Raw genomic sequence first — 21215 nt, 5'->3', positions numbered from 1 at the left:
TGCTTGGGCCTTTGTTCTCCTGTCCGAGCTCAGGTCCTGTGGCGGGAACTTTTGCCATCTTGGACCTTTGTTCTTTTGTCCGAGTCAGGTCTTGTGGCGGGAACTTTTCGCCATCTTTAGTAGCCCTTCCTGCCAGCCCAACAGTTTTCAATATATACAAACATAAAGAGGAGAGGATAATACAGTGGTAAGTTTTCTACATTGCACTTTATTTGTTTTAAGATTTTATTTATTTATTTAAGAGAGAACACAAGCAGGGGGAGCAACAGAGGGAGAGGGAAAAACAGACTCCCCATTGAGCAAGGAGCTTGATGTGGGGCTCAATCCCAGGAACCCAAGATCATGACCTGAGCCAAAGGTAGACACTTAACCATCAGAGCCACCCAGGTACCCCTCTACATTGCACTTTAAGTGGTAAAATAGATTCAAGTAGACTATCAAAGTTTGTATACTGTCATCCCTAATGCAACCATTCATACAGTCAAAATATTTTGCCTTAAAGATTAATATTTGGGGTGCCTGGGTGGCTAAGTCAGTTAAGACTCTGCCTTCAGCCCAGGTCATGACCCCCAGGTGCTGGTATCAAGTCCCCCATGGGAGTCCTTACTCAGTGGTGGTCTGCTTCTCCCTCTCCCCAACCCTGCTCATACTCACACATACTCTAATAAATTTTTCAAAAATCTTTTTTAAAAAAAGACTAAAATTTAAGTTTTCAACTTTTCTCGTGACAGAGTATATTTAGGAGAAAGAACACACTAAAACACTTCTCTCCCTTACAGAACTTTCTCCCAGATATCCGGAAGATGAAAATAACATCATTCATGCAGTGCTAAAAAAAAAAAAAAAAAAAAACCCTGTATTTTATATGATTAATGCTTCTAACTTCTAGATTCTGATAGACTGCTTCCACGATGGCCCTCAATGATGCCCAGTTCCTAATACTCATGCCCTCTGTAGCTGCCTCCTATACTGTCTCAGTATGGTTTATACAACTAGCAAAACACAGAACTGGTATCTATTTTTGAGGTTAGGTTACAAAAGACAGTGAGCCTTCTGCCTTGTTCTTTCTCCTATCATTAGGAGAAATTTAATTTATTTAACTAATAGGGGAAAGTTAACTAATATATTTTGAGAGGCCCTGTAGGGCACACGTGACATGTAACTGAGGCCTCCTACCAACACATATCCTCCAGGCCCTAGTGAAGCCTTTCGATGACTGTGGCCCTGCTTGGGCCCCACATGATTCTGTAGCCTAGCTTAGTGGTTCCCAGATTCCGAACACTCAGAAACTTGAAGATGTTCGTTGTTTAAGGCTACTAAATTCTGAGGTATTACGCAGCAGTATATAACTAATACATATTTTAATCTTTGAGGCACATGGTAGAGAACTGTTTTACAAAATACTGAGAAGAACCAGTGTGTGGATGTGATATTGTGATATAATAAGAAACATGGATTTTGACCTTTGTCCCAGGCTCCTGGGTAGAGCATCTAAAACCTTTGTAATTTCTTAGGTGATAAAGGCTCTAGGAACAACTTTTTCTTTTTTTAAAGATTTTATTCATTTATTTGACAGAGAGAGATCACAGTAGGCAGAGAGGCAGGCAGAGAGAGAGGAGGAAGCAGGCTCCCTGCTGAGCAGAGAGCCCGATGTGGGACTCGATTCGAGGACCCCGAGATCATGACCTGAGCCGAAAGCAGCGGCTTAACCCACTGAGCCACCCAGGCGCCCCTCTAGGAACAACTTTTATCTTTGGTCACTGACTCTTATTCCTTACAAAGGTCCTAAATCCCCTGGAATTTCTCCGGTACAAACATCTTTTGTTTTAATGAGATAACTCTTTCTCGGTGGGCTCACTAACACACCCTTTTTCTCCTGGGAGGGAGGAGTTTCAGATTAACAACTGATCACACCTAAATGATAAAGCCTCTATAAAAATCCCTGAAGTATGGGATTCAGAGCTTCCAGGTTGGTGAACACACATGCAGTGAGGGTGGTTCACCCCAAGCCAATGGGATCGGAGGCTCCTCTGCTTGGGGCTGTTCTGGACCTTACCTGGTGTATCTTTTTTTTAGAAAGTTCTTTTGTAACTTTTGTATATAATAAACCAGTGAATGTTTCCCTGAATTCTTGTGAGCTGTTCTAGTAAAAAATTACCAGACTTGAGGGGGTTGTGCAAACCGATTTACAGCCAGTCGATCAGAAATGTATGAAAACCTAGGACTTGGAATTAGTTTCTGAAGTGAGGGCAGTCTTGTGACACTGAGCCCTTAACTTGTGGGATCTGGTGGTAACTCTGTAAGTACCAGAACTGAATTGAATTGTAGGACACCCTGCTGATGTCTACAGAAAATTGGAGAATCGCTTGTTGTAGGAAATCTTACACATCTGGTGTATATGAGTAAAGAAGAAATGTTTTCTTTTCAGTGGACATGGTTAAATAATGCAGTTAAATAACTTATATCCATAGATGGGAATACTAAAGATTGAGGAGGCTCTGTGAAATACTGAAAGAAAAATCTTCATCATTAAGAAGTGAACACCTCGGGGTGCCTGGGCGGCTCAGTGGGTTGGGCCTCTGCCTTCGGCTCAGGTCAAGATCCCAGAGTGCTGGTATCGAGCCCCACATCGGGCCCTCTGCTCAGCAGGGTGCCTGCTTCTCCTTCCTGCTGCTCACCTTGCTTGTACTGATAAATCTTTTTTTAAAAGTATCAGAAAAATAAAGATTGCATAATCCATTATTCTAATCAAGTGGAAATTTTAATTTCATGTAGATACAGGATTTACAACCACCGGCAGAAAAAGTAAAAATGGCTAAATGAATATTAATACATTCAGATTTGTTGAATTTCTAGTTGGTGCACCTAAGATGGTATCACAGGTCTAAAAGATGGGAAAGAAACAAAAAATTAAAAAATAATTAATAACGGATGGAAAAAACCTTCACAATAAATCGACTTCTAAAGTGTCTACTAGGGGGCGCCTGGGTGGCTCAGTAGTTAAGCATCTGCCTTCTTTCGGCTCAGGGCATCATCCACAGAAAGCCTGCTTCTTCCTCTCCCACTCCTCCTGCTTGTGTTCCCTCCCTGGCTGTGTCTCTGTCAAATAAATAAATACAATTTTTAAAAAAAGTATCTATTAGTGGCTGTATCACTGTCTTGGAAAGATCTGAAAAACAAACTCTTCAGTGTGCCTGGGTGGCTCAGTCGGTAAAGCGTCTGCCTTCTACTCGTCATGATCTCGGTGTCCTGGGATTGAGCCCCACACCAGGCTACCAGCTCAGTGGGGAGGCTGCTTCTCCTTATCCCCCCATTCATACGCTAATGAATAAAACCCTAAAAAAAATCCCTCTTAGGTAACTGTAAATCCTTCTTAAGGAGCTAGCCACAATTGTTTTACCTGGACCCCTGGTTCTCAATCTTGTTACTGAAAACTGGTATGCTTCCAATTGCGCAGTTCCCAGCATATTGTGGATATTGAATGCATGAATTAACTCTTCAATCTCTTAATAAGAGATCTTCTAAATTAATAAATTTAAATTTTTTCTTACTGTAGAATAACTCATCACACCAAAATGACACTAATTGTCTTGGTTTTTTCCTGTATTAATTGCAACATAGTATCTCTTCAAATGTTTATAAGCCATAACTAGCTTCACCATATTCTTAACGATATTATATTGTTGGATATTTGGCCTGTTTCAATGTATTCTAAATTAAAATTAAAAAGTGAAGAGTATTGGGCGCCTGGGTGGCTCAGTGGGTTAAGCCACTGCCTTCGGCTCAGGTCATGATCCCAGGGTCCTGGGATCGAGTCCAGCATCGGGCTCTCTGCTCAGCAGGGAGCCTGCTTCCCTCTCTCTCTCTCTGCCTGCCTGTCTACTTGTAATCTCTGTCTGTCAAATAAACAAATAAAATCTTAAAAAAAAAAGTGAAGAGTGCAAAAATAAACATTACATATATTTTTAAGTTGTTACTCTAAAGCATGATCAAGGCAAAACACAAAGTTTGTATCATTAAAACAAACCAACAAAAATCCAGCAACATCAGGAACAGTTCACTGATTTATTAGATGAACAAACATATATCCACATAATCAATGAAAACTGTATGATATATAAAATAATTTAAGAAATGTTGGGAATTAGCAGCACCATCTGTTATTGAAATAGCAAGAAAAACTTCACATATTTTATGCAAACACGAGAAAAGAATAACTACTTTAAGACCTAATAATGCCACTGAGTGTCTGGGATGATTGAGAGGGACACCTTTTTAGGCAAACACACCTCCTTCTACTCCAAAGATTTGGGGAGTATATCGGATGATTAAAGTTTCAGAAAATGCTACTGAATTAAGAGATACTGCATAGTATTTTAATTAGAACAGGGAGACAAACACCAAGCTATTTTCAGCATGGCTCAACACTTTTGCTATGAAAAATTTAGTTCTGAATTATGAAATTAGAAATAAAAAATAATTTTTAAAAGACACTAGCTGTCTCTAAGAAACATTAAGTGGAACACAGGTCACTATGAAAATACATCACTTTTCCAGTTTGCTTAATAATTTACTTTAAAAAGTTGTGTAGTTTTCATCACAAGTGACTTATACAAATTTCTTAATAAGCATTTTTAAAAGTTTAAATGTATTTCTAAAATCTAATAGATTCTTTTGATTTTTTTTAACCTTTAGCCCTGTTGTTACATTTACTGTGTATCAGAGTAAGAGACTGAGTTTGTGTGAAAGTATACAAATTTACACACATTTTACAGCAACTTATACCCTAACATCTACAAAATTCACATTTATAATACAAGCAAGTACAAGGCCAAGATAAAACTGTTGAATTCCAAAAAGTCAAACTGTATACTATTTTTATTTTGTCCCTTAAAAAAAGTTCAAGTTCTGCACCAACTTCAAAAAGCCCTCTTAAATCCTAAGTTTGGAAAAAACATTTTTCATATACATTTCAGCAGACACAAACAGTTTTTCTGTGCTGATGAAGTAAAGGATTTCCAATTTTCTTCTGGCCCCGAAGTCTGCGTCGCATGGTAAGTTTAACAGAGTTCTTTCGCTGTGAGTTGGTGGTGGGGAGGCTTGCAGGCTGAGCACCACTACTTCGACTTAAACCATTTCGTCTGTGCTTCTTCATGAGAGGGCCAGAATTGGATTCTTCTAATGTCCTTTTAAAGTTTGCTGGAGGGGTTCTTTCAACTTCTTGGGCTTTCATTTGACCTGGAGTTGACATCTTAACATTTTTTTGGTCCATGATAGTATTTGTTGAATTGGTAGGCACAAGGCCAACTGACAGGCTATTATTCAAAGAATCATGTATCCTTAAAGTCAGGGCTTTAGTGCAATTTTCTTCAAGTGGCTCTGGATCTTTTGAGGGTATGACAGCCGGCTGGACATTCCCTCGAGCTACCTCCGCTGGGACTTCTACATAATTCTCTGAGAAGGCATTACTACGAATAAGGGCAGGTACATGGTCCTTAGAGTTCAGCCGTGGCCATGGGTCCTCCTCCAGCGACTAAAAAACAAGAAAGGTAAGCCAAATAAATAATCTATCACAGAATTCAGCTTAATCATTAGGATTCAAGATGAAGTTTCATTAGAATAAGTGAAAAATTTGGTTGGTTGGTTAATTTCTTACTTATTTTTTTCTATATTCTCATTTCTGAATATTCAGTAGTAGAGAAAATGTAAACTGCAACATTAAAGCAATAATGCCATACTGCAAACTCGTACTGTTGCTTTGTACCTATCTCCCAAACACTAGAGACTGTTCTAGAACTTGAGAAAAGCAGGATGTCTGAGAACCTAGAGAACATGGCTGGGGCAACTCTCAAAGAAATAAATGAAAATTATATGGAAACTTTCAGGTATTCTTTTTTTAAAAGCTTGACGGGTCATTTAGATATGCACCACTCGTTTAGATACAGTGTCTTAGATCTACATATACTCAGAATATTTTTCCTATCAAACCCAAATCTCTCATAGTACTAATACTTTATAAAATCATTGTTAATAGTTCCTCAAGAACAGAGTTTAAGCATAAATACTGTCTCCCTCAAGTATATAACATTTCCCTCAAATTTTTTTCTCCTTTAATCAAATCATTTATTAAAATATTAATATAATCTGAAGTAAACCCTTTTGTAGAAGGATAAATGAAAGCACATTATCTGGTCTTCCTCTGATATAAAAATCCCTTAGAAATAAACGCCTTTCAAAAAAACGCTATAGAAAAGTATACTTATAAAAAGAATGTTTCCTTTAATGGTTCTAGAATTGAGAAGGGAAATTTAAGCCACCCAAAAGCATTTCAATCTCACCATAAACATGAATGAACATGCTTTAATGGAAAAAAATGTATTGACTTTAGGTCAACTGGAAGCTAGAGACGAGAAACCCCGGTTCCTAATTTGGGACAGCCTCAAAAAGATTGCTGCTTCTGCTGCTGCTGCTTTTTTTGGTGGTTTTTTTTTTTCTTCTTTTTTTACTAGGAAAATACTCTTTCTTTCTGCAGAAAGAATTGATTCATTTATTTCTTTTACATTGCATAGTTTACTGAAACCACAACTGTTCTTATCTGTTTTATTTTATATTTTAAAGATTTTATTTATTTGACAGAGAAGTAAGAGAGAGCCAAAGAGCACAAGCGAGAGGGAATGGCAGAGGGAAAAAGAGAAGAAAACTCCCTGCTGAGCAGGGAACCCCCCCCCCCCAAATGCAGGCTCTATCTTAGGACCCCGGGATCATGACCTGAGCCAAACGCAGACCTTAACCAACTGAGTCACCCAGCCCCTTTTCTTATCTGTTTTAACACTGACTAGGTGTTAGGTAGCAACCTTGTTTCAAAGTATCAGTTGAGAAAGGGTAACAGGATAGTCTTCATTCCAGAATATTTACATATGGCTTTCAAAAATATCAGCAATAGATGTATGTGAGTTCATCCTTTTGCAATAGGTTGATTCCAATACCTACCCTGGTCACAAGCATGTTCTGGATAATCACAGAAAACTATTACCTACTCATAAGAAATTGTTGAGCCAGAGTTTGTCCTTCTTTAATAAAGAAAAAAGGACTTAGAGTAAGATCAGGCAGACAGAGAAGGCTCCCTACTACCAGTCATATCACTAAATTAGGCAAAAGAAAGTAACAACCAAGCCACTGGTAGTAATAGAACATACTGCTCTAGTTTGTAAAATAAGGTTAGATATTAGATGGAATTCCTTTATAAAAGAAATCCAGTGGAACAATTTCAGAGTTAATACGATTTAATTTCTGTTGTGCTCTTTTTATTTTATTTTTTAAAAGACTTTATTTATTTGAGAGAGAGAGAGAAAAAGAAGTGGGGAGGATCAGAAGGGAAGAAAGAGAGAGAGGAGCAGACACCCCACTGAGCAGGAAGACCAATACAGGGCTCGATGCAGGGCTTGATTCCAGGACCCAGAGATCATGATCTGAGTCAAAAGCACCCACGTAACCGACTAAATCATCCAGGTGCCACTGTTCTGTCTTTTTAAATTCACAAGATTATTCTTCTGACACTACATGTGTGCTGGCTTTTCTTCCCCCACTTCCTCCTTGAACTTTCCCTTTTCCTGCTCTTTTTATTGGCATTCTGCGGGAATACACTGCATCTGTTAGTACAGGCAATTGCTCAGACTTCTCAGACTCATCCCAGATGAATTACCTGTATTGCTAAATCTTTTTACATGTACATAAAATGTAATATTGAGAGATTACCTCCTAAAAACACAAACTTTAAAAGTTTTACAACTTCGGAGATCAACTTCCTTGCTCCACCAATCTCATAATCCAACATTAAATCTAACTGAAAATTGTGCCTAGAACACAACTGAAACTAAAAGCTAATTTTCTGAAAGAACTCCCTTCCTCATTCCTCCTTCCAATAACTCTTGGCTTATTAAAAAAAGAGCTATATTGGGGTGTCTGGGTGGCTCAGTCAGTGAAGTGTCTGCCTTTGGCTCAGGTCATGATCCAGCCCCTCATCGGACTCCCTGCTCAGCAGGGAACCTGCTTTTCCCTCTCTCATCTGCTCGCCCTGCTTGTGCAATCTCTCTCACTCTCTGTCATATAAACAAATAAAATTTAAAATAATCAAAAGCAAACAAAAAGCTAAATTTAGTTTCGCCCTAAAGAAAGGACAGAGAAAAAAGTGTGCCAGAGTAATATATCACTTAAACAGAGGTATTTCTACCATATTCATCCCAAAACAAATATCTGACTATTTGGATACCTTAGGATCCATACAGAAGTTGACATGTCTATAAATAGATAAACCTAGTCTCAAATGCCTACTCTAAATGTGGGAAAGTATTAAAAACTAAGCTGACCAAAATATCATTCTATTTATCTAGATGTTACTAAATGTGGGATTATTTTACCAAGAAAATAAATCAATAGATTACATGTGTAGTCGTGGTTGTCAATTAAGATAAAACACAATTTCTTGGGCAGAGATTTGTCTTTATTTACTTGTTACGTCAGAGCTAACATCACTAATTATTCTGAATGGCTCCAAATATTTTCCTATATTTTGGTGGGGCCAACTAGTTAACTACCAATGCCTAAATATAAGTTAGGGTATACATAAATCTCCTTATCTTTATTATTATTAGATCATTAGGTCCCCAGATTTTCAGAAATAATTTAAAAAACATTTTATATAGGGGCCCCTGAGTGGCTCAGTGGATTGGGTGACTGACTCTTGGTTTCAGCTCAGGTCGTGAGATCGAGCCTGGCATTGGGCTCCGCATTGGGTGTGGAGCCTGCTGAAGATTCTCTCACTCCCTATTCCCCTCTGCCCCTCACTCACACATGCTCTCTCTCAAAAAACAAAAATAAAAGCACATTCTCAGAAGTTCCACGTATAACAAAGCAGTTATCAGTACTACCAATTTTTAGTAGGAAAATACTGGGATGAAATAATAAAAAGGGAAATACAGTACCATTTAAATTTACTTCACAGCTTATCTTAAACTCATTCAAAATTATCTAAGAAGAGGAATAATGTTTCTTGTCCATGTTATTAGACAACCAATTCTAAGCTCTGATATCCTAAGGTCCACTTCAGTCTGTAGTCTGTATGATCTTATCCAAATTGTTTAATCTCTCAGTCTTATTATCCGTAAGATGGAATAATATCTGCACTAGTTACCCATTCCATTTATGAGGTTCAAATGAAATATATATAAAAGTACTTCACAAACTTAAATGTTTATAAATGTTCATAGTATTAGAAGGGGATTATTTTTTTTTAAATCTTTTTTTAAAGATTTTATTTATTTATTTGACAGAGAGAGATCACAAGTAGGCAGAGAGGCAGGCAGAGAGAGAGAGGAGGAAGCAGGGTCCCCGCTGAGCAGAGAGCCTGACGCGGGACTTGATCCCAGGACCCCGAGATCATGACCTGAGCCGAAGGCAGCAGCTTAACCCACTGAGCCACCCAGGTGCCCTAGAAGGGGATTATTAAAATATTGTTATGTACATCTCCTTTCTATTAAGCACTGTGCACACACCTGGCATGCAGAACAGTACTGATGGGAAGATGAATCAATGATAGTAAGTTACATGACAAAGATCCATCACTTTCTTGAACCCAGTTCAAATCCAAAATCCTATGATAGAAAGAATCTGAAAAACTTTTCAGGCAATTCTAACCAAAGAAATTCTATTAAAAAACCTCGAATACTATAGAGAACTGTATACCTTGACTGGCGGTGTAGAACATGGAGAAGGAGTCATCACGCAGGTTTCTTGACTATTATACGAAGGACTATCAGTCAGGTTCAGATAGAGCTCATCTTCACTGGTGAAATTTCCCTGGCTATCTACTCCTGGAGAAATGCAGATCACTATAGCACTAGTATTATCTGCTCGAAGCATACGCTGCCTCCAGCGGCCTAGTGCTCGATTCACAAGCATTTTGGCACAAGATTGTCCATGTTCACCCTGTAGTTAGAAGAACAGAGAGAGAGAAGGTTAACAACTCAGATTTAGTTCCCACTACGTCTGTATCAAATTAAAAACAAAGTATTCAATATGGCTCACATAAGTAAAATTTCCTAAATTTCAAACATTATCCATAGACCCCATAACTATGCTAAGAGTATCGCTCTAATTTTTTTTAAATAATAAGACAAGGCCTTATCCTGTGGTTAAATTCCACCTGTGTTTTTATCTTTTTAGTAGCAAGAAACTCAGTCTTCACTGTAATAGGAAAAGTTATACAGAAGTTATCTAAAATGGAAAGTAAACATCAAGTTATTACAGATAAACAATTCGCAAACAAGATAATCAGGCAAGGCAAAAACAAAAAACAAAAAACCCCCTTATTGCAAAGGGCCAATCTTCTCCTAAAATAAGAGCTTCTACAAATCAATGACAATAAAATTTTGTCAAAGAATATGAACAAAATTCAGAGACAAGAAAATATAAACAACAGTTAAATATATACAATTGACCCTTGAACAATGGGGGGCGTTGGAGGTGCCAACTCCCCCATACAAATGAAAATCTATGTATAACTTTTGATTCCCCTCAAACTTAACTACTAATAGCCTACTGTTGACCACAAGTCTTACCAATAAAATTAAGTTGATTAGCACGTATTTCGCATATTATCTGTATTATATACTGTATTCTTAAAATAAAACTAGGGAAAAAAATTATAAAGAAAAGAAAATACCTGTATGGTGCTGTATATACCTAAGAGAAATGAAAACATATCCACACAAAAACTTGTATGGGAATGTTCACAAAAGTCATTCATTCATAAGAGCCCCAAAGTGGAAACAACCCAAATATCCATCAACTGGTAAATGGATGGATAATTAAATGTTGTATATCCGTTGATGGAAAATTATTCAGCCCTAATAAGGAATAAAGTACTTTTATTTACAAGCAACATGGATGAACCTTGAAAATATTATGCTTAAGTGAAAGAAGTCAAATATGGAGGTCACGTATTATATGATCTCTCTCTTTTTTTTTTAAAGATTTTATTTATTTATTTGACAGACAGAGATCACAAGGAGGCAGAGAAGCAGGCAGAGAGAGAGGGAAGCAGGCTCCCCGCTGAGCAGAGAGCCCGACGCAGGGCTCGATCCCAGGACCCTGGGATCATGACCTGAGCCGAAGGCAGAGGCTTTAACCCACTGAGCCACCCAGGCGCCCCTTATATGATCTCTTTACATGAAATATCCAAAACAGGCCAATATAAAGAGAGACAGAAAGATCAGTGGTTGCCAGTGGGTGGGGATAACAGGAGACAGTGAATGACTACTGGCAATTATTGGTTTTGGAGGTAGTGATAAAAATGTTCTGGAATGAGATAGTGGTAACGGTTGCACAACTTAGAGAATATAGTAAGAACTACTGAGTTAGTTATACATTTTTTTTTAAAGAGGATTTTTTATTTAAGGTTTTATTTATTTATTTGATAGAAGATACAGCAAGAGAGGGAACCCAAGCAGGGGGAGTGGGAGAGGGAGAAACAGGCTTCCCGCTGAGCAGGGAGCCCAATGCGGGGCTCGATCCCAGGACTCTGGGATCAGGACCCAAGCCAAAGGCAGACACTTAACGACTGAGCCACCCAGGTGCCCCTGAGTTATACATTTTAAAAAGGTAAAATTTTGGGCACCTGGGTGGCTCAGTTGGTTAAGTAACTGCCTTTGGCTCAGGTCATGATCCCACAAGATCTTGCTTCTGTCTCCCTCTGCCTGCCACTACCCCCTGTTTGTGTGGTCTCTCTCTGTGTCGAATAAATAAAATCTTAAAATAAAATAAAAAATAAAAAAATGTGAAATTTTGTGGTATATGAATTATATCTCAATTTTTTAAAAAGAATTAACGAGGTTTCATAGGCCACTAAGGGCTATTCATAACAAAGTCTGTGGTTGTGTGTTTATCTAATTTATATCCTGTCTCATTCCCTTTATGAGCTGCAAAGTTTGTTTTATTTAATTCTAGAGCCAGGCATATGGAATAGCTACTCAAAGTGAACATCCTTAGACCTATGACAAAGTAGCAGAACAATGTATAGACAACAATATCAAATTACTGAGTTACTTCTCACCATCAAGTATTTCTTCTCCTCTTGGTCCTGGCACATTGAGATGGCATCTTGCGGTGGAATCATATTCCAAAGTCCATCACTCCCCAAGATAATATACTTGTGCTTCTGGGGGTCAAGAGTGTGGACACTTGTGTCTGGTTCAGGTGACACCACAAATTCACCACTGAAGAAATCATAGCTCCACAAATCACCTGGGGGGGGGAATAAGCAAGAAGTGTTATTTCCAGGCTAGTAATATTTTGTCAACAGATTAAAGGAGAGAATCTACACATTCATCAAAATAGATGCAGAAAAGCAATTGATAACATTCAAAATCCATACCTGATTTAAGAAAAAAAAAAAAAAAAACTGGGACACCTGGGTGACTCAGTGGGTTGAGCCTCTGCCTTCGGCTCAGGTCATGATCTCAGGGTCCTGGGATCTAGTCCCACATCGGGCTCTTTGGTCGGTGGGGAGCCTGCTTCCCCCTCTCTCTGCCTACTTGTAATCTCTCTCTCTCTCTGTCAAATAAATGAATAAAATCTTAAAAATAAAATAAAATAAAAACTACTTGGGGCACCTGGTGGCACAGTCAGTTGAGTGTGTGACTCTTGCTTTAGGTTCAGGTCATGATCTCAGGGTCGTGGGATCAAGCCCTGTGACAGGCTTCCCACTCCATGAGGAGTATGCTAGAGATTCTTTATCCCTTCTCCGTCTCCCTCTACCCACCTCCTAGCTTGTGCTCTCTCTCTCTCTCTCTCTCAAATAAAGAAATCTTTAAAAAGGGGGGAAGGTGGGGTGCTTGGGTGGCTCAGTGGGTTAAGCCTCTGCCTTCAGCTCAGGTCATGATCTCAGGGTCCTGGGATAGAGCCCTACATCAGGCTCTCTGTTTGGCGGGGAGCATGTTTCCCCCTTTTCTCTGCATGCCTCTCTGCCTATTTGTGATCTCTCTGTCAAATAAATAAATAAAATCTTTTTTAAAAAGGGGCGGGAGGGAGGGAGGAAGTGAGGAAGGGAACTCTCTTACTTTTCTGTGATACATAAGACAAAGCTATCTAACTTTTTTTTTACTCCTCCAAACTGGGGAAAGAATAGACAAAAAGAAGGAAACATTAATCTCTCTCTCTTTTGTTTGTTGTGAAATACTCTGGGTAAAGGCCTAAATTACAAGCAAAAGGTTTGGGGCACCTGGGTGGCTCAGTTAGTTAAGCATCTGTCTGCCTCAGGTCATAATCCCAGGGTCCTGGGATTGAGTCCCAAGTCAGGCTCCCTGCTCAGTGGGGAGCATGCTTCTCCCTTTCCCCTCTGCTCCTGCCATCTCTCTCTCAAATAAAGACAGAAAGAAAATATTTTAAACCAAATAAAAGCAAAAGGTTTTCAGAAAAAAGTGGTTTTAGCACTCTTTCAGCAGGTCTGACCTACTGCTAACCAAGAGTAAATCTCTTTGTCCTTTCTCTGCCTTACTTAAACGTCCCTTCATTAGGTCCTATCAAAAGTATTGTCCAATTAAAACACATTCACAGTCTAAGGGACAAGTAATTCAAGTCAATTGCTCTACTTTAAAATAGCAAAATTCATTGCCAAATGAGCCCCTTGAAAGGTAAAGTGGCAATTCATCTCTCAGAGTAGCAAAAAAAAACAAAAAACAAAAACAAAAACAAAACACACATGGGGCACCTGGCTGGCTCAGTTATTGGAGTGTGCCACTCTTGATCTTGGTGTTGCAGGTTCAAGTCCCCACACTGGGCATACAGATTATGTAAAAATAGTATCTTAAAAAAAAAAAAAAAAACATGCAACCACTAAAAGCTAATTATAATCCAAGTAAACTCACAAAGATGCATTTACTTCTTTTTCTCTTTTTTTTTTTTGAAGTTTTATTTATAATCTTTTCAGTATCTTTCTTTATAAGTTTATGGATTCTCACAACTCTGAGATCATGACCTGAGCTGAAACCAAGAGTTGGACACTTAACTGACTGAGCCACCCAGGTGCCCCTTTTATTATTGTTTAGTGCTTTAAATTTGCCAGTGAAATTTGCTGGAATGTGAATTTTTAACAAACTCACTAGGTGAGTTGTATTCATAGTCAGATTTAAGAACATAGGACATAGGCACGGTTCCCTTATTTAATCAGTTTAGAGAATCCTGGCTTTACCTGAGATAAAATGAGCAACGATCAGAACTGGGCCTTGAATTAAGTGTTTCTATCATTGGTCTATTGTTTGTACACCAAAATAGGATCAAAGAATATCATTCCTGTAGTAAAGGGAGAGCCTTTGGACATTGCAGCAAATGTTGTTAGTTGTCTCCTTGATGACCATTTCCCTTTTGTCCTTAGTAGGGGCACTGGAAGGACACCAGAGGAGAAAAAGGCCTTTCTTCTGGTTTCAGTATGTTCTCTGCTGGCTTCTGTGGCACATGGCAGCCCACAGTGCACAGGATACCCAGTAATCTTTACCGCTAGTGACTTAACATTCCCCCCCACTCCGTGAGTGGCTTCCCACAGAGCACTTCCAAAGAACCTCAATTCATCTATTCTTTAAACCGCAACCAATGGGCACCTGGGTGACTCAGTTATTAAACGTCGGCCTTTGGCTCAGGGTCCTGGGATGGAGCCCTGCAGCAGGCTCTTTGCTCAGTGGGGAGCCTGCTTCTCCCTTTCCTCTACCCCTCCCCTTGCTTGGGTTCCCTCTGTCACTCTCTCTCTGTCAAATAAATAAATAAAATCTTTAAACTGCAACCAAAATCATCCCTTGAAAAGATAAATTTAAGGGGTGCCTGGGTGGCTCAGTCGGCTAAGCACCTGCCTTCGGCTCAGGTCATGATTTGAGTCCGTGGATCAACCCCCAGAATGGGCTCCCTGCTTGCAAGGAAACTCTTCTCCCTCTCTTCCTTGCTCATGCTTTCTCTTGCTATCTCTCTCTCTCAAATACATAAATACAATCTTTAAATAAAAAATAAAACATATTTAAGATGGATGGTGATGGTTGCAAAACACTATGTAAATGAACTTAATACCACCACTGACTTGTAAACTTAAAATGGTTAAGATAGCAAAATTATGTATTTTGTCATAATTAAAAACATACGTATACCCAAATTTAGTTGTTTCCACTCCCACTCTGCAATAGCTTAGTCTTATTCCTAAGATACAACTCTTAACCACAATCTAAAAAAAAGTCATTTTATTTATGCCTCTTATTCTCATATCTCTGTTCCAGCTACACTGGGCTTTGTCAGAGTTCCTTATTATTCTCACCTTCCTTCCTCTTATCAGAGCTGCTTGCAGATGCAGCTCCTACGCTTAGAACACACGTTCTTCCTCTCTTAAACTTCAGCTCAGTATCAAATATCTCTTGCCTCTCCAGCTAGGTATAATACCCTTATTTTAAGTTCTCATTAGCACATATTGAAGTATTTAGAGATGTAATTTTTCAACTCGTTTTGTGATCCGATGAATGCTTCTCCCCTTCTCTATACTGTAAGCTTCCAAGAGGGCAAAGACCACATGCTTAGCACATATTGCACTCAGTAAGTATCTGTTCAAGGAATAAGTGATTTGCAAGATTCACATACAATTCTGTCACACAGCCACTAGAAGGCACCTTTGTTATATCTGTATGGAAGTAATTCTAATCCTCATGAGTATCTAAAAATGGTACCAATTTCTGTTAAGCAAACTTTTCTTTCCCAAAAAGCTAGATTAAAAATGGTCATAAACCATAAGAATGGTGCCAAATACTATAATTTACTATGATCCAGTAAGTATTACCATGTAACAAGTTAAAAAAAAAAAAGTTTAAGATTTTATTTATTTGTGGACACCTGGGTGACTCAGTCAGTTAAAAGTCTGCCTTTGGCTCAGGTCATGATCCCAGGCTCCGGGTCTTTTATAGGCTTTGGCCTAAGATCAGGAATAGCATGCACTTACAACATTTCTTTAGGTTATACATCTTGGCCAGAATACTACATAGGGAATATTGTGTCAGTCTCAGCACTATTCCTCATTAGTGATGATAATTTTGATTATTTAGTCAAGGTACTGCCTGACTTCTCTGTTCTCTAATTACTAGTTTTTTCTTTTTTAAAAGTTTATTAATTTTTAGTATCTCTACACCCAATATGGGTTATAAATCACCACCTGGAAATTAAGAGTTGCATGTTCTTCCAACTGAGCCAGCCAAGGCACCCCTAATTACTATTTTTTCTCTTTTGCAACTTAAAGCAGTCTATGGGGAGATATTTTAAAACAATGCTGATATACCACTGCTTAAGTACTTTTGAGTATCTGTGTAAATAAATATTGAGGACTATATTTCTTTCTCTCTACATAGTTAACAAATGTTGAATCAAGCTAAGGAAAAAACACAGATGGGGTGCCTAAGAGGCTCAGTCAGTTAAGTGCCCGATTCTTGGTTTTGGCTCAGGTCATGATCTCAGAATTATCAGACTGAGCCCCAATGGGGCTCCACGTCACCACAGAGTCTGCTTGGGATTATCTCCCTGTCTCCCACTCTTTGCCTCTCTCCCTGCTTGTGCTCTAGTAAATAAATAAAATCTTTTTAAAAAATCACATCAAGGGACATCTGGGTGGCTCAGTTGGTTAAGCGGCTGCCTTCGGCTCAGGTCATGATCCCAGCATCCTGGGATCGAGTCCCACATCGGGCTCCTTGCTTGGCAGGGAGCCTGCTTCTCCCTCTGCCTCTGCCTGCCACTCTGTCTGCCTGTGCTTGCTCTCACTTCACTCTCTATGACAAATAAATAAATAAATAAATAATCACATCAATATCTCTCTCCAAATACAGTAATTGATACCTTTTGGACTGACTAGATATTCTGTAAGAGGTTCATTCAATGCTGCTATTAATTCCGTCTCGGTCTCCCCTCCCTCATACTACTCCAATAAAAACCAAAGTGTATGTAATAGAGAAATCTGACTGGTAACAGTTCATAAGAAAAATATCTAACGACTGGAGTTATTTCAATAAACCAACAAATGTGGTATGATTACTAAAAGCTAATGACAGATTCCAGGACTCAACTAGCAGAAGTACAATGTTCAGGTAGCAGGAACAAAATAGTTCCATCATACTTCAAACTGTTCAGACCACATCTTGCAGAATATCCTCAATTCTGGAACATTTAATGAAGAAATAAAGCAATATGACAAGAATAATGAAGGGTCTTCAGCCTAGAGGAAAGACTAGAAAAATATGCTAGCTAATTTTGAATAGGTAAATGATGGTCATTATGCAAAAGGAAAAATAAATACATTGCCCTGTTTTTGTTTCAGCACACAAAACTAGAGCCAATATCTGAAAGATTCATGGTGGCAGATTTTAACTGACAATTATGCAAGAGTTTGTACTTTGAAATATTAAGATTTACTGAAGATATTCAAGTAGGAGTTAGATTACTTCTTGTCTGAATTACTCTAGAGACACAGAAGTCAAAAAGAAAAGTAGAAAGTAGGAAGTCTGAAACAGAAAAACCAGTTGGTTTTCCTGCTCTTTCTGCCAGTCCTTCATCTGTTCCTACTTTTCCACTACACAATCTCTTATGAGTTTCAAGGTTTAAAATGCTTCATATATACTTCATAAATGCTTCACACACACTTCATATATACAAAATAACTTGGCATCTATTTTTCTAAATTGAAGGTTCAATTTTTTTTTTTTAAGATTTTATTTATTTATTTGACAGAGAGAGATCACAAGTAGGCAGGCAGGCAGAGTTGGGGGGAGGGGGAAACAGGCTCCCTGCTGAGCAGAGAACCCCACGTGGCGCTGAATCCCAGGACCCTGGGATCATGACCTGGGCTGAAGGCAGAGGCTTTAACCCATTGAGCCACCCAGGCACTCCTCAATTTACCCCTCAGTTTGAATCTGAAGTAAGACCTTGCCCTCAGTATAATTAGTTAGGTTCCCCATAAAAAAACCCTCTGTTCTTGAGGTGTCTGGGAGGCGCAGTCGGGTTAAGTGTCTGACTTGGTTTTAGCTCAGATCCGTGATATCAAGGTTCTAGGATCAAGCCCCCTATTGGGCTCCGCACTGAGCACAGATTTAGCTTGAGATTGACTCTTCTTCCCTCTCCCTCGGCCCCTCCGGCTCCTGTCCTCTAAAATAAATAATCTTTAAAAACAAAACAAACAAAAAACGCTGTTCTTTAGTAATATTAATTACTTGCCAATTATCACATCCTCCCTCTTTTATCCTTGCTAACAACTGAAAGACCTATTATAGCACATGGTTATACTATTAATGAATAACCTGAGAAACAGACAGCCTTTGAGTTCTGCAAAAATCTACAAATATGTAGAGTGCCTAGAATACTGCTACAGGCAGTATTAGAAAAAAAATGAATAAAAGAAAATTCCTTGTCATGGTCTAGCTATAAACTCTTGTAAGGTTTATTTCTTGCCTACCACACATAATGTCTGCACCAAACTCCTTATCTTAACCTGCATGCCCTCCCTTTTTGCGTCCAAAACCAGGTAGATTAGAAAATAAGTATTTTTATTTTGTCATGAACAATTTATTTTGCTAGCTAATGAGAAAGAGACCTTTGAAGGCTCTTAAGAGAAATATAAAAGGCTGAAGTAGGGAAGCACATTTAAAAATAATTTTAAGGATAACACCAAGCCTAGACATATATATACTTCCCTAAGTACTGGTGTGAATCACCAAAGTGTTGAACATGACTCATGGTTAAAGAGCAACCAGCACTGAAATCCATTTTAACCTTCCCCTCCATTAAGTTTTAAAGCATTTACTATAACAACAGCGTATTTCTACCCCCATTATCAGTCAAATGAGGATTTTTTTTTTAAAGATTTTATTTATTTATTTGACAGAGAGAGATCACAAGTAGGCAGAGAGGCAGGCAGAGAGAGAGAGGAGGAAGCAGGCTCCCTGCTGAGCAGAGAGCCCGATGCGGGACTCAATCCCAGGACCCTGAGATCATGACCTGAGCCGAAGGCAGCGGCTTAACCCACTGAGCCACCCAGGTGCCCGTCAAATGAGGATTTAGTTCTTAGTCTCCTCTTTTATGTTACCACCATACACTGTAGAATATCTAGTATGATTTACCAAATATAAGTCCTACTTACCAAGTGCTCTTGCTACTGCCAGAAAAGGAATCTGGTCAATAACTGTGCTCCTTCTAACAGGTCCATTGTGAGTGAGCCGAGGTCGTTTCCAAACTACACGATTCACACCAGACTTGTTCATCACACTGAAAAAGAGTTCAAAAAAAAATATTCTAAACGAATAAAATAGAACAACTAAGGTAGCTTAATATGGTAAATAACTAATATAATCAGATTATATGATCATGAAATAATGACTTATGTGTTTCAGACACAAAGATGCTTAAACCAAAATTCCTGTTCAAAGAGGAAACACAGAATAGGTAAGATTAACATGAGGAGAACTGAGATTGCTGAGGTAGTTTAGAAAGAACAGAGTAGAAGTAATGAGAAGAAAAATGAGTAGACAGCATGTCAGAGAAAAAAGCAAGATAATGTGATAACTAAGAAAACTGAAGGGAGGAAGAAGAGATTATAAATAAATAGTGATTAAAAAACTGAAAAGGAGATGTAATATAATTTTTGATGGATTTGAGGGTGCTGAAAACAGTACAACTTCAGTTTTAGTATTTTTAATTTGATGATTTGGTAACTCAACAGAAATATCATGTATTTAGATATTTCTGTAATTACAAGTATGAGAGTAGACTTTGGAAATGGATCAGCTGTAGAGATATAGATGTGGGAATCACAGAATAAGAAAACTCTTAGAGAGGGGCCTGGGTGGCTCACTGGGTTAAAGCCTCTGCCTTCGTGATCCCAGGGTCCTGGGATCAAGCCCCATATCAGGCCCTCTGCTCAGCAGGGAGCTTGCTTCCTCCTCTCTCTCTCTCTGCCTACTTGAGATCTCTGTCTGTCAAATAAATAAAATCTTTAAAAAAAAAAAATAAAACTCTTAGAAAGGAATCTGGTATAGCAGCAACAGAAATCTATAATTAATACACAGAATAGTACATGCTAGGTTGCCTAAAACATGGAAATATGGTCAAATCTTTAAGCAAAGAAAGTAATAATGAAACCACAACAGAGAGGCACTTGGGTGGCCCAATCCGTTAAGCGTATGCCTTTGGTTCTGGTCATGATCCTTAGGTCCAGGGACTGAGTCCTGGAACTGGCTCCCTGTTAAATGCAGAGTCTGCTTCTTTCTCTTCCTCTGGCCCTACCCCCTGCTCATGTGCACGTGTACTCACTCGCTCTCAGTCTCTCTCATAAATTAAAAAAAAAAAAACACAAACACTAGAGATGGTCTCTCAGCAGGTGCCTGGCATGACTGAAACAGTAAACTGACCCTTAACTAATCATGACCTGCCTGAATTAAAAAAAAAAAAAAATCAATGAAAGAAAGATGTTCCTCTGGAAGGCTAGAAAAGTTGGCAGAAAGAGCAGCAAAGAGAATTTTCAAGAAACACTATTAGCCTAAAAATTGATATTAAGTCCACCTGACAAGATACATGCATAAGAAAAAAAAAAAGATACATGCATAAGATGAGGTTGTTCCCCAAGACTTTCAAAGATAGAGGACACTAAAATAACCTAATTAAGTCTTCTCACTTAGCGCCCCTATACATCCAGAAACCCTTTGATTACAATCTGAAATTTCATTCATCTACGGCAGGCCAGCTGACAATAATACGTGGTTTCCTTGTTGGTCATTTTTCTCATGATTAATGAGTACTAAAACATCCTGATATATATATGAGTCTTTATTAGTTTATTATGTTGACCTTGAGTAGCATGACTCTATCCTCCTAAACTTGATGAACACTGAAATGACACTGGCTTCAAGACGCTGAAAGCTGAAGACAGGACAAATAATGGTGACCACTCTCAAAGGAATGTCACTATAAAATACCATACACCTCAGCAGCTGCCAGCCAGTTAAGCCCCAACTATAGCTTTTCTATCTCTACTCCAACTTAAAAAGAATGAAAATACTAGAGAGAAAAGAGATAACAAATGAATAAAAATCCGAAGAGATGCAAAATAAAGGCATAAGCCTTATAAATGAGAAATAACCACTCTGTGAGCCAAGAAAAAT

At 38.6% G+C, this 21215-nt stretch overlaps 1 protein-coding gene across 2 annotated transcripts in view; it reads right to left on the bottom strand.

Moving 5' to 3' along the window:
- Positions 1 to 4046: 4046 nt before the first annotated feature.
- PPM1D (protein phosphatase, Mg2+/Mn2+ dependent 1D) overlaps positions 4047 to 21215 on the bottom strand; it is a 41769-nt gene continuing 24600 nt past the window's right edge. For both annotated transcript variants that reach the window (XM_044248511.1, XM_044248510.1), the window contains exons 3-6: positions 19199 to 19323; positions 12110 to 12300; positions 9742 to 9984; positions 4047 to 5533 (exon numbers count right to left, since the gene is read on the bottom strand). In XM_044248511.1, coding sequence (XP_044104446.1) covers positions 4973 to 5533; positions 9742 to 9984; positions 12110 to 12300; positions 19199 to 19323 — 1120 coding nt within the window. In that variant the 3' untranslated portion in view covers positions 4047 to 4972. The remainder of the gene's footprint in view (positions 5534 to 9741; positions 9985 to 12109; positions 12301 to 19198; positions 19324 to 21215) is intronic.

This window comes from Neovison vison, chromosome 5, assembly GCF_020171115.1.
Source record: "Neovison vison isolate M4711 chromosome 5, ASM_NN_V1, whole genome shotgun sequence".
NCBI classification, from domain to species: domain Eukaryota; kingdom Metazoa; phylum Chordata; class Mammalia; order Carnivora; family Mustelidae; genus Neogale; species Neogale vison.
Note: the sequence above shows the minus strand (reverse complement) of the source record. Positions and strands in the feature narration are given on the sequence as shown.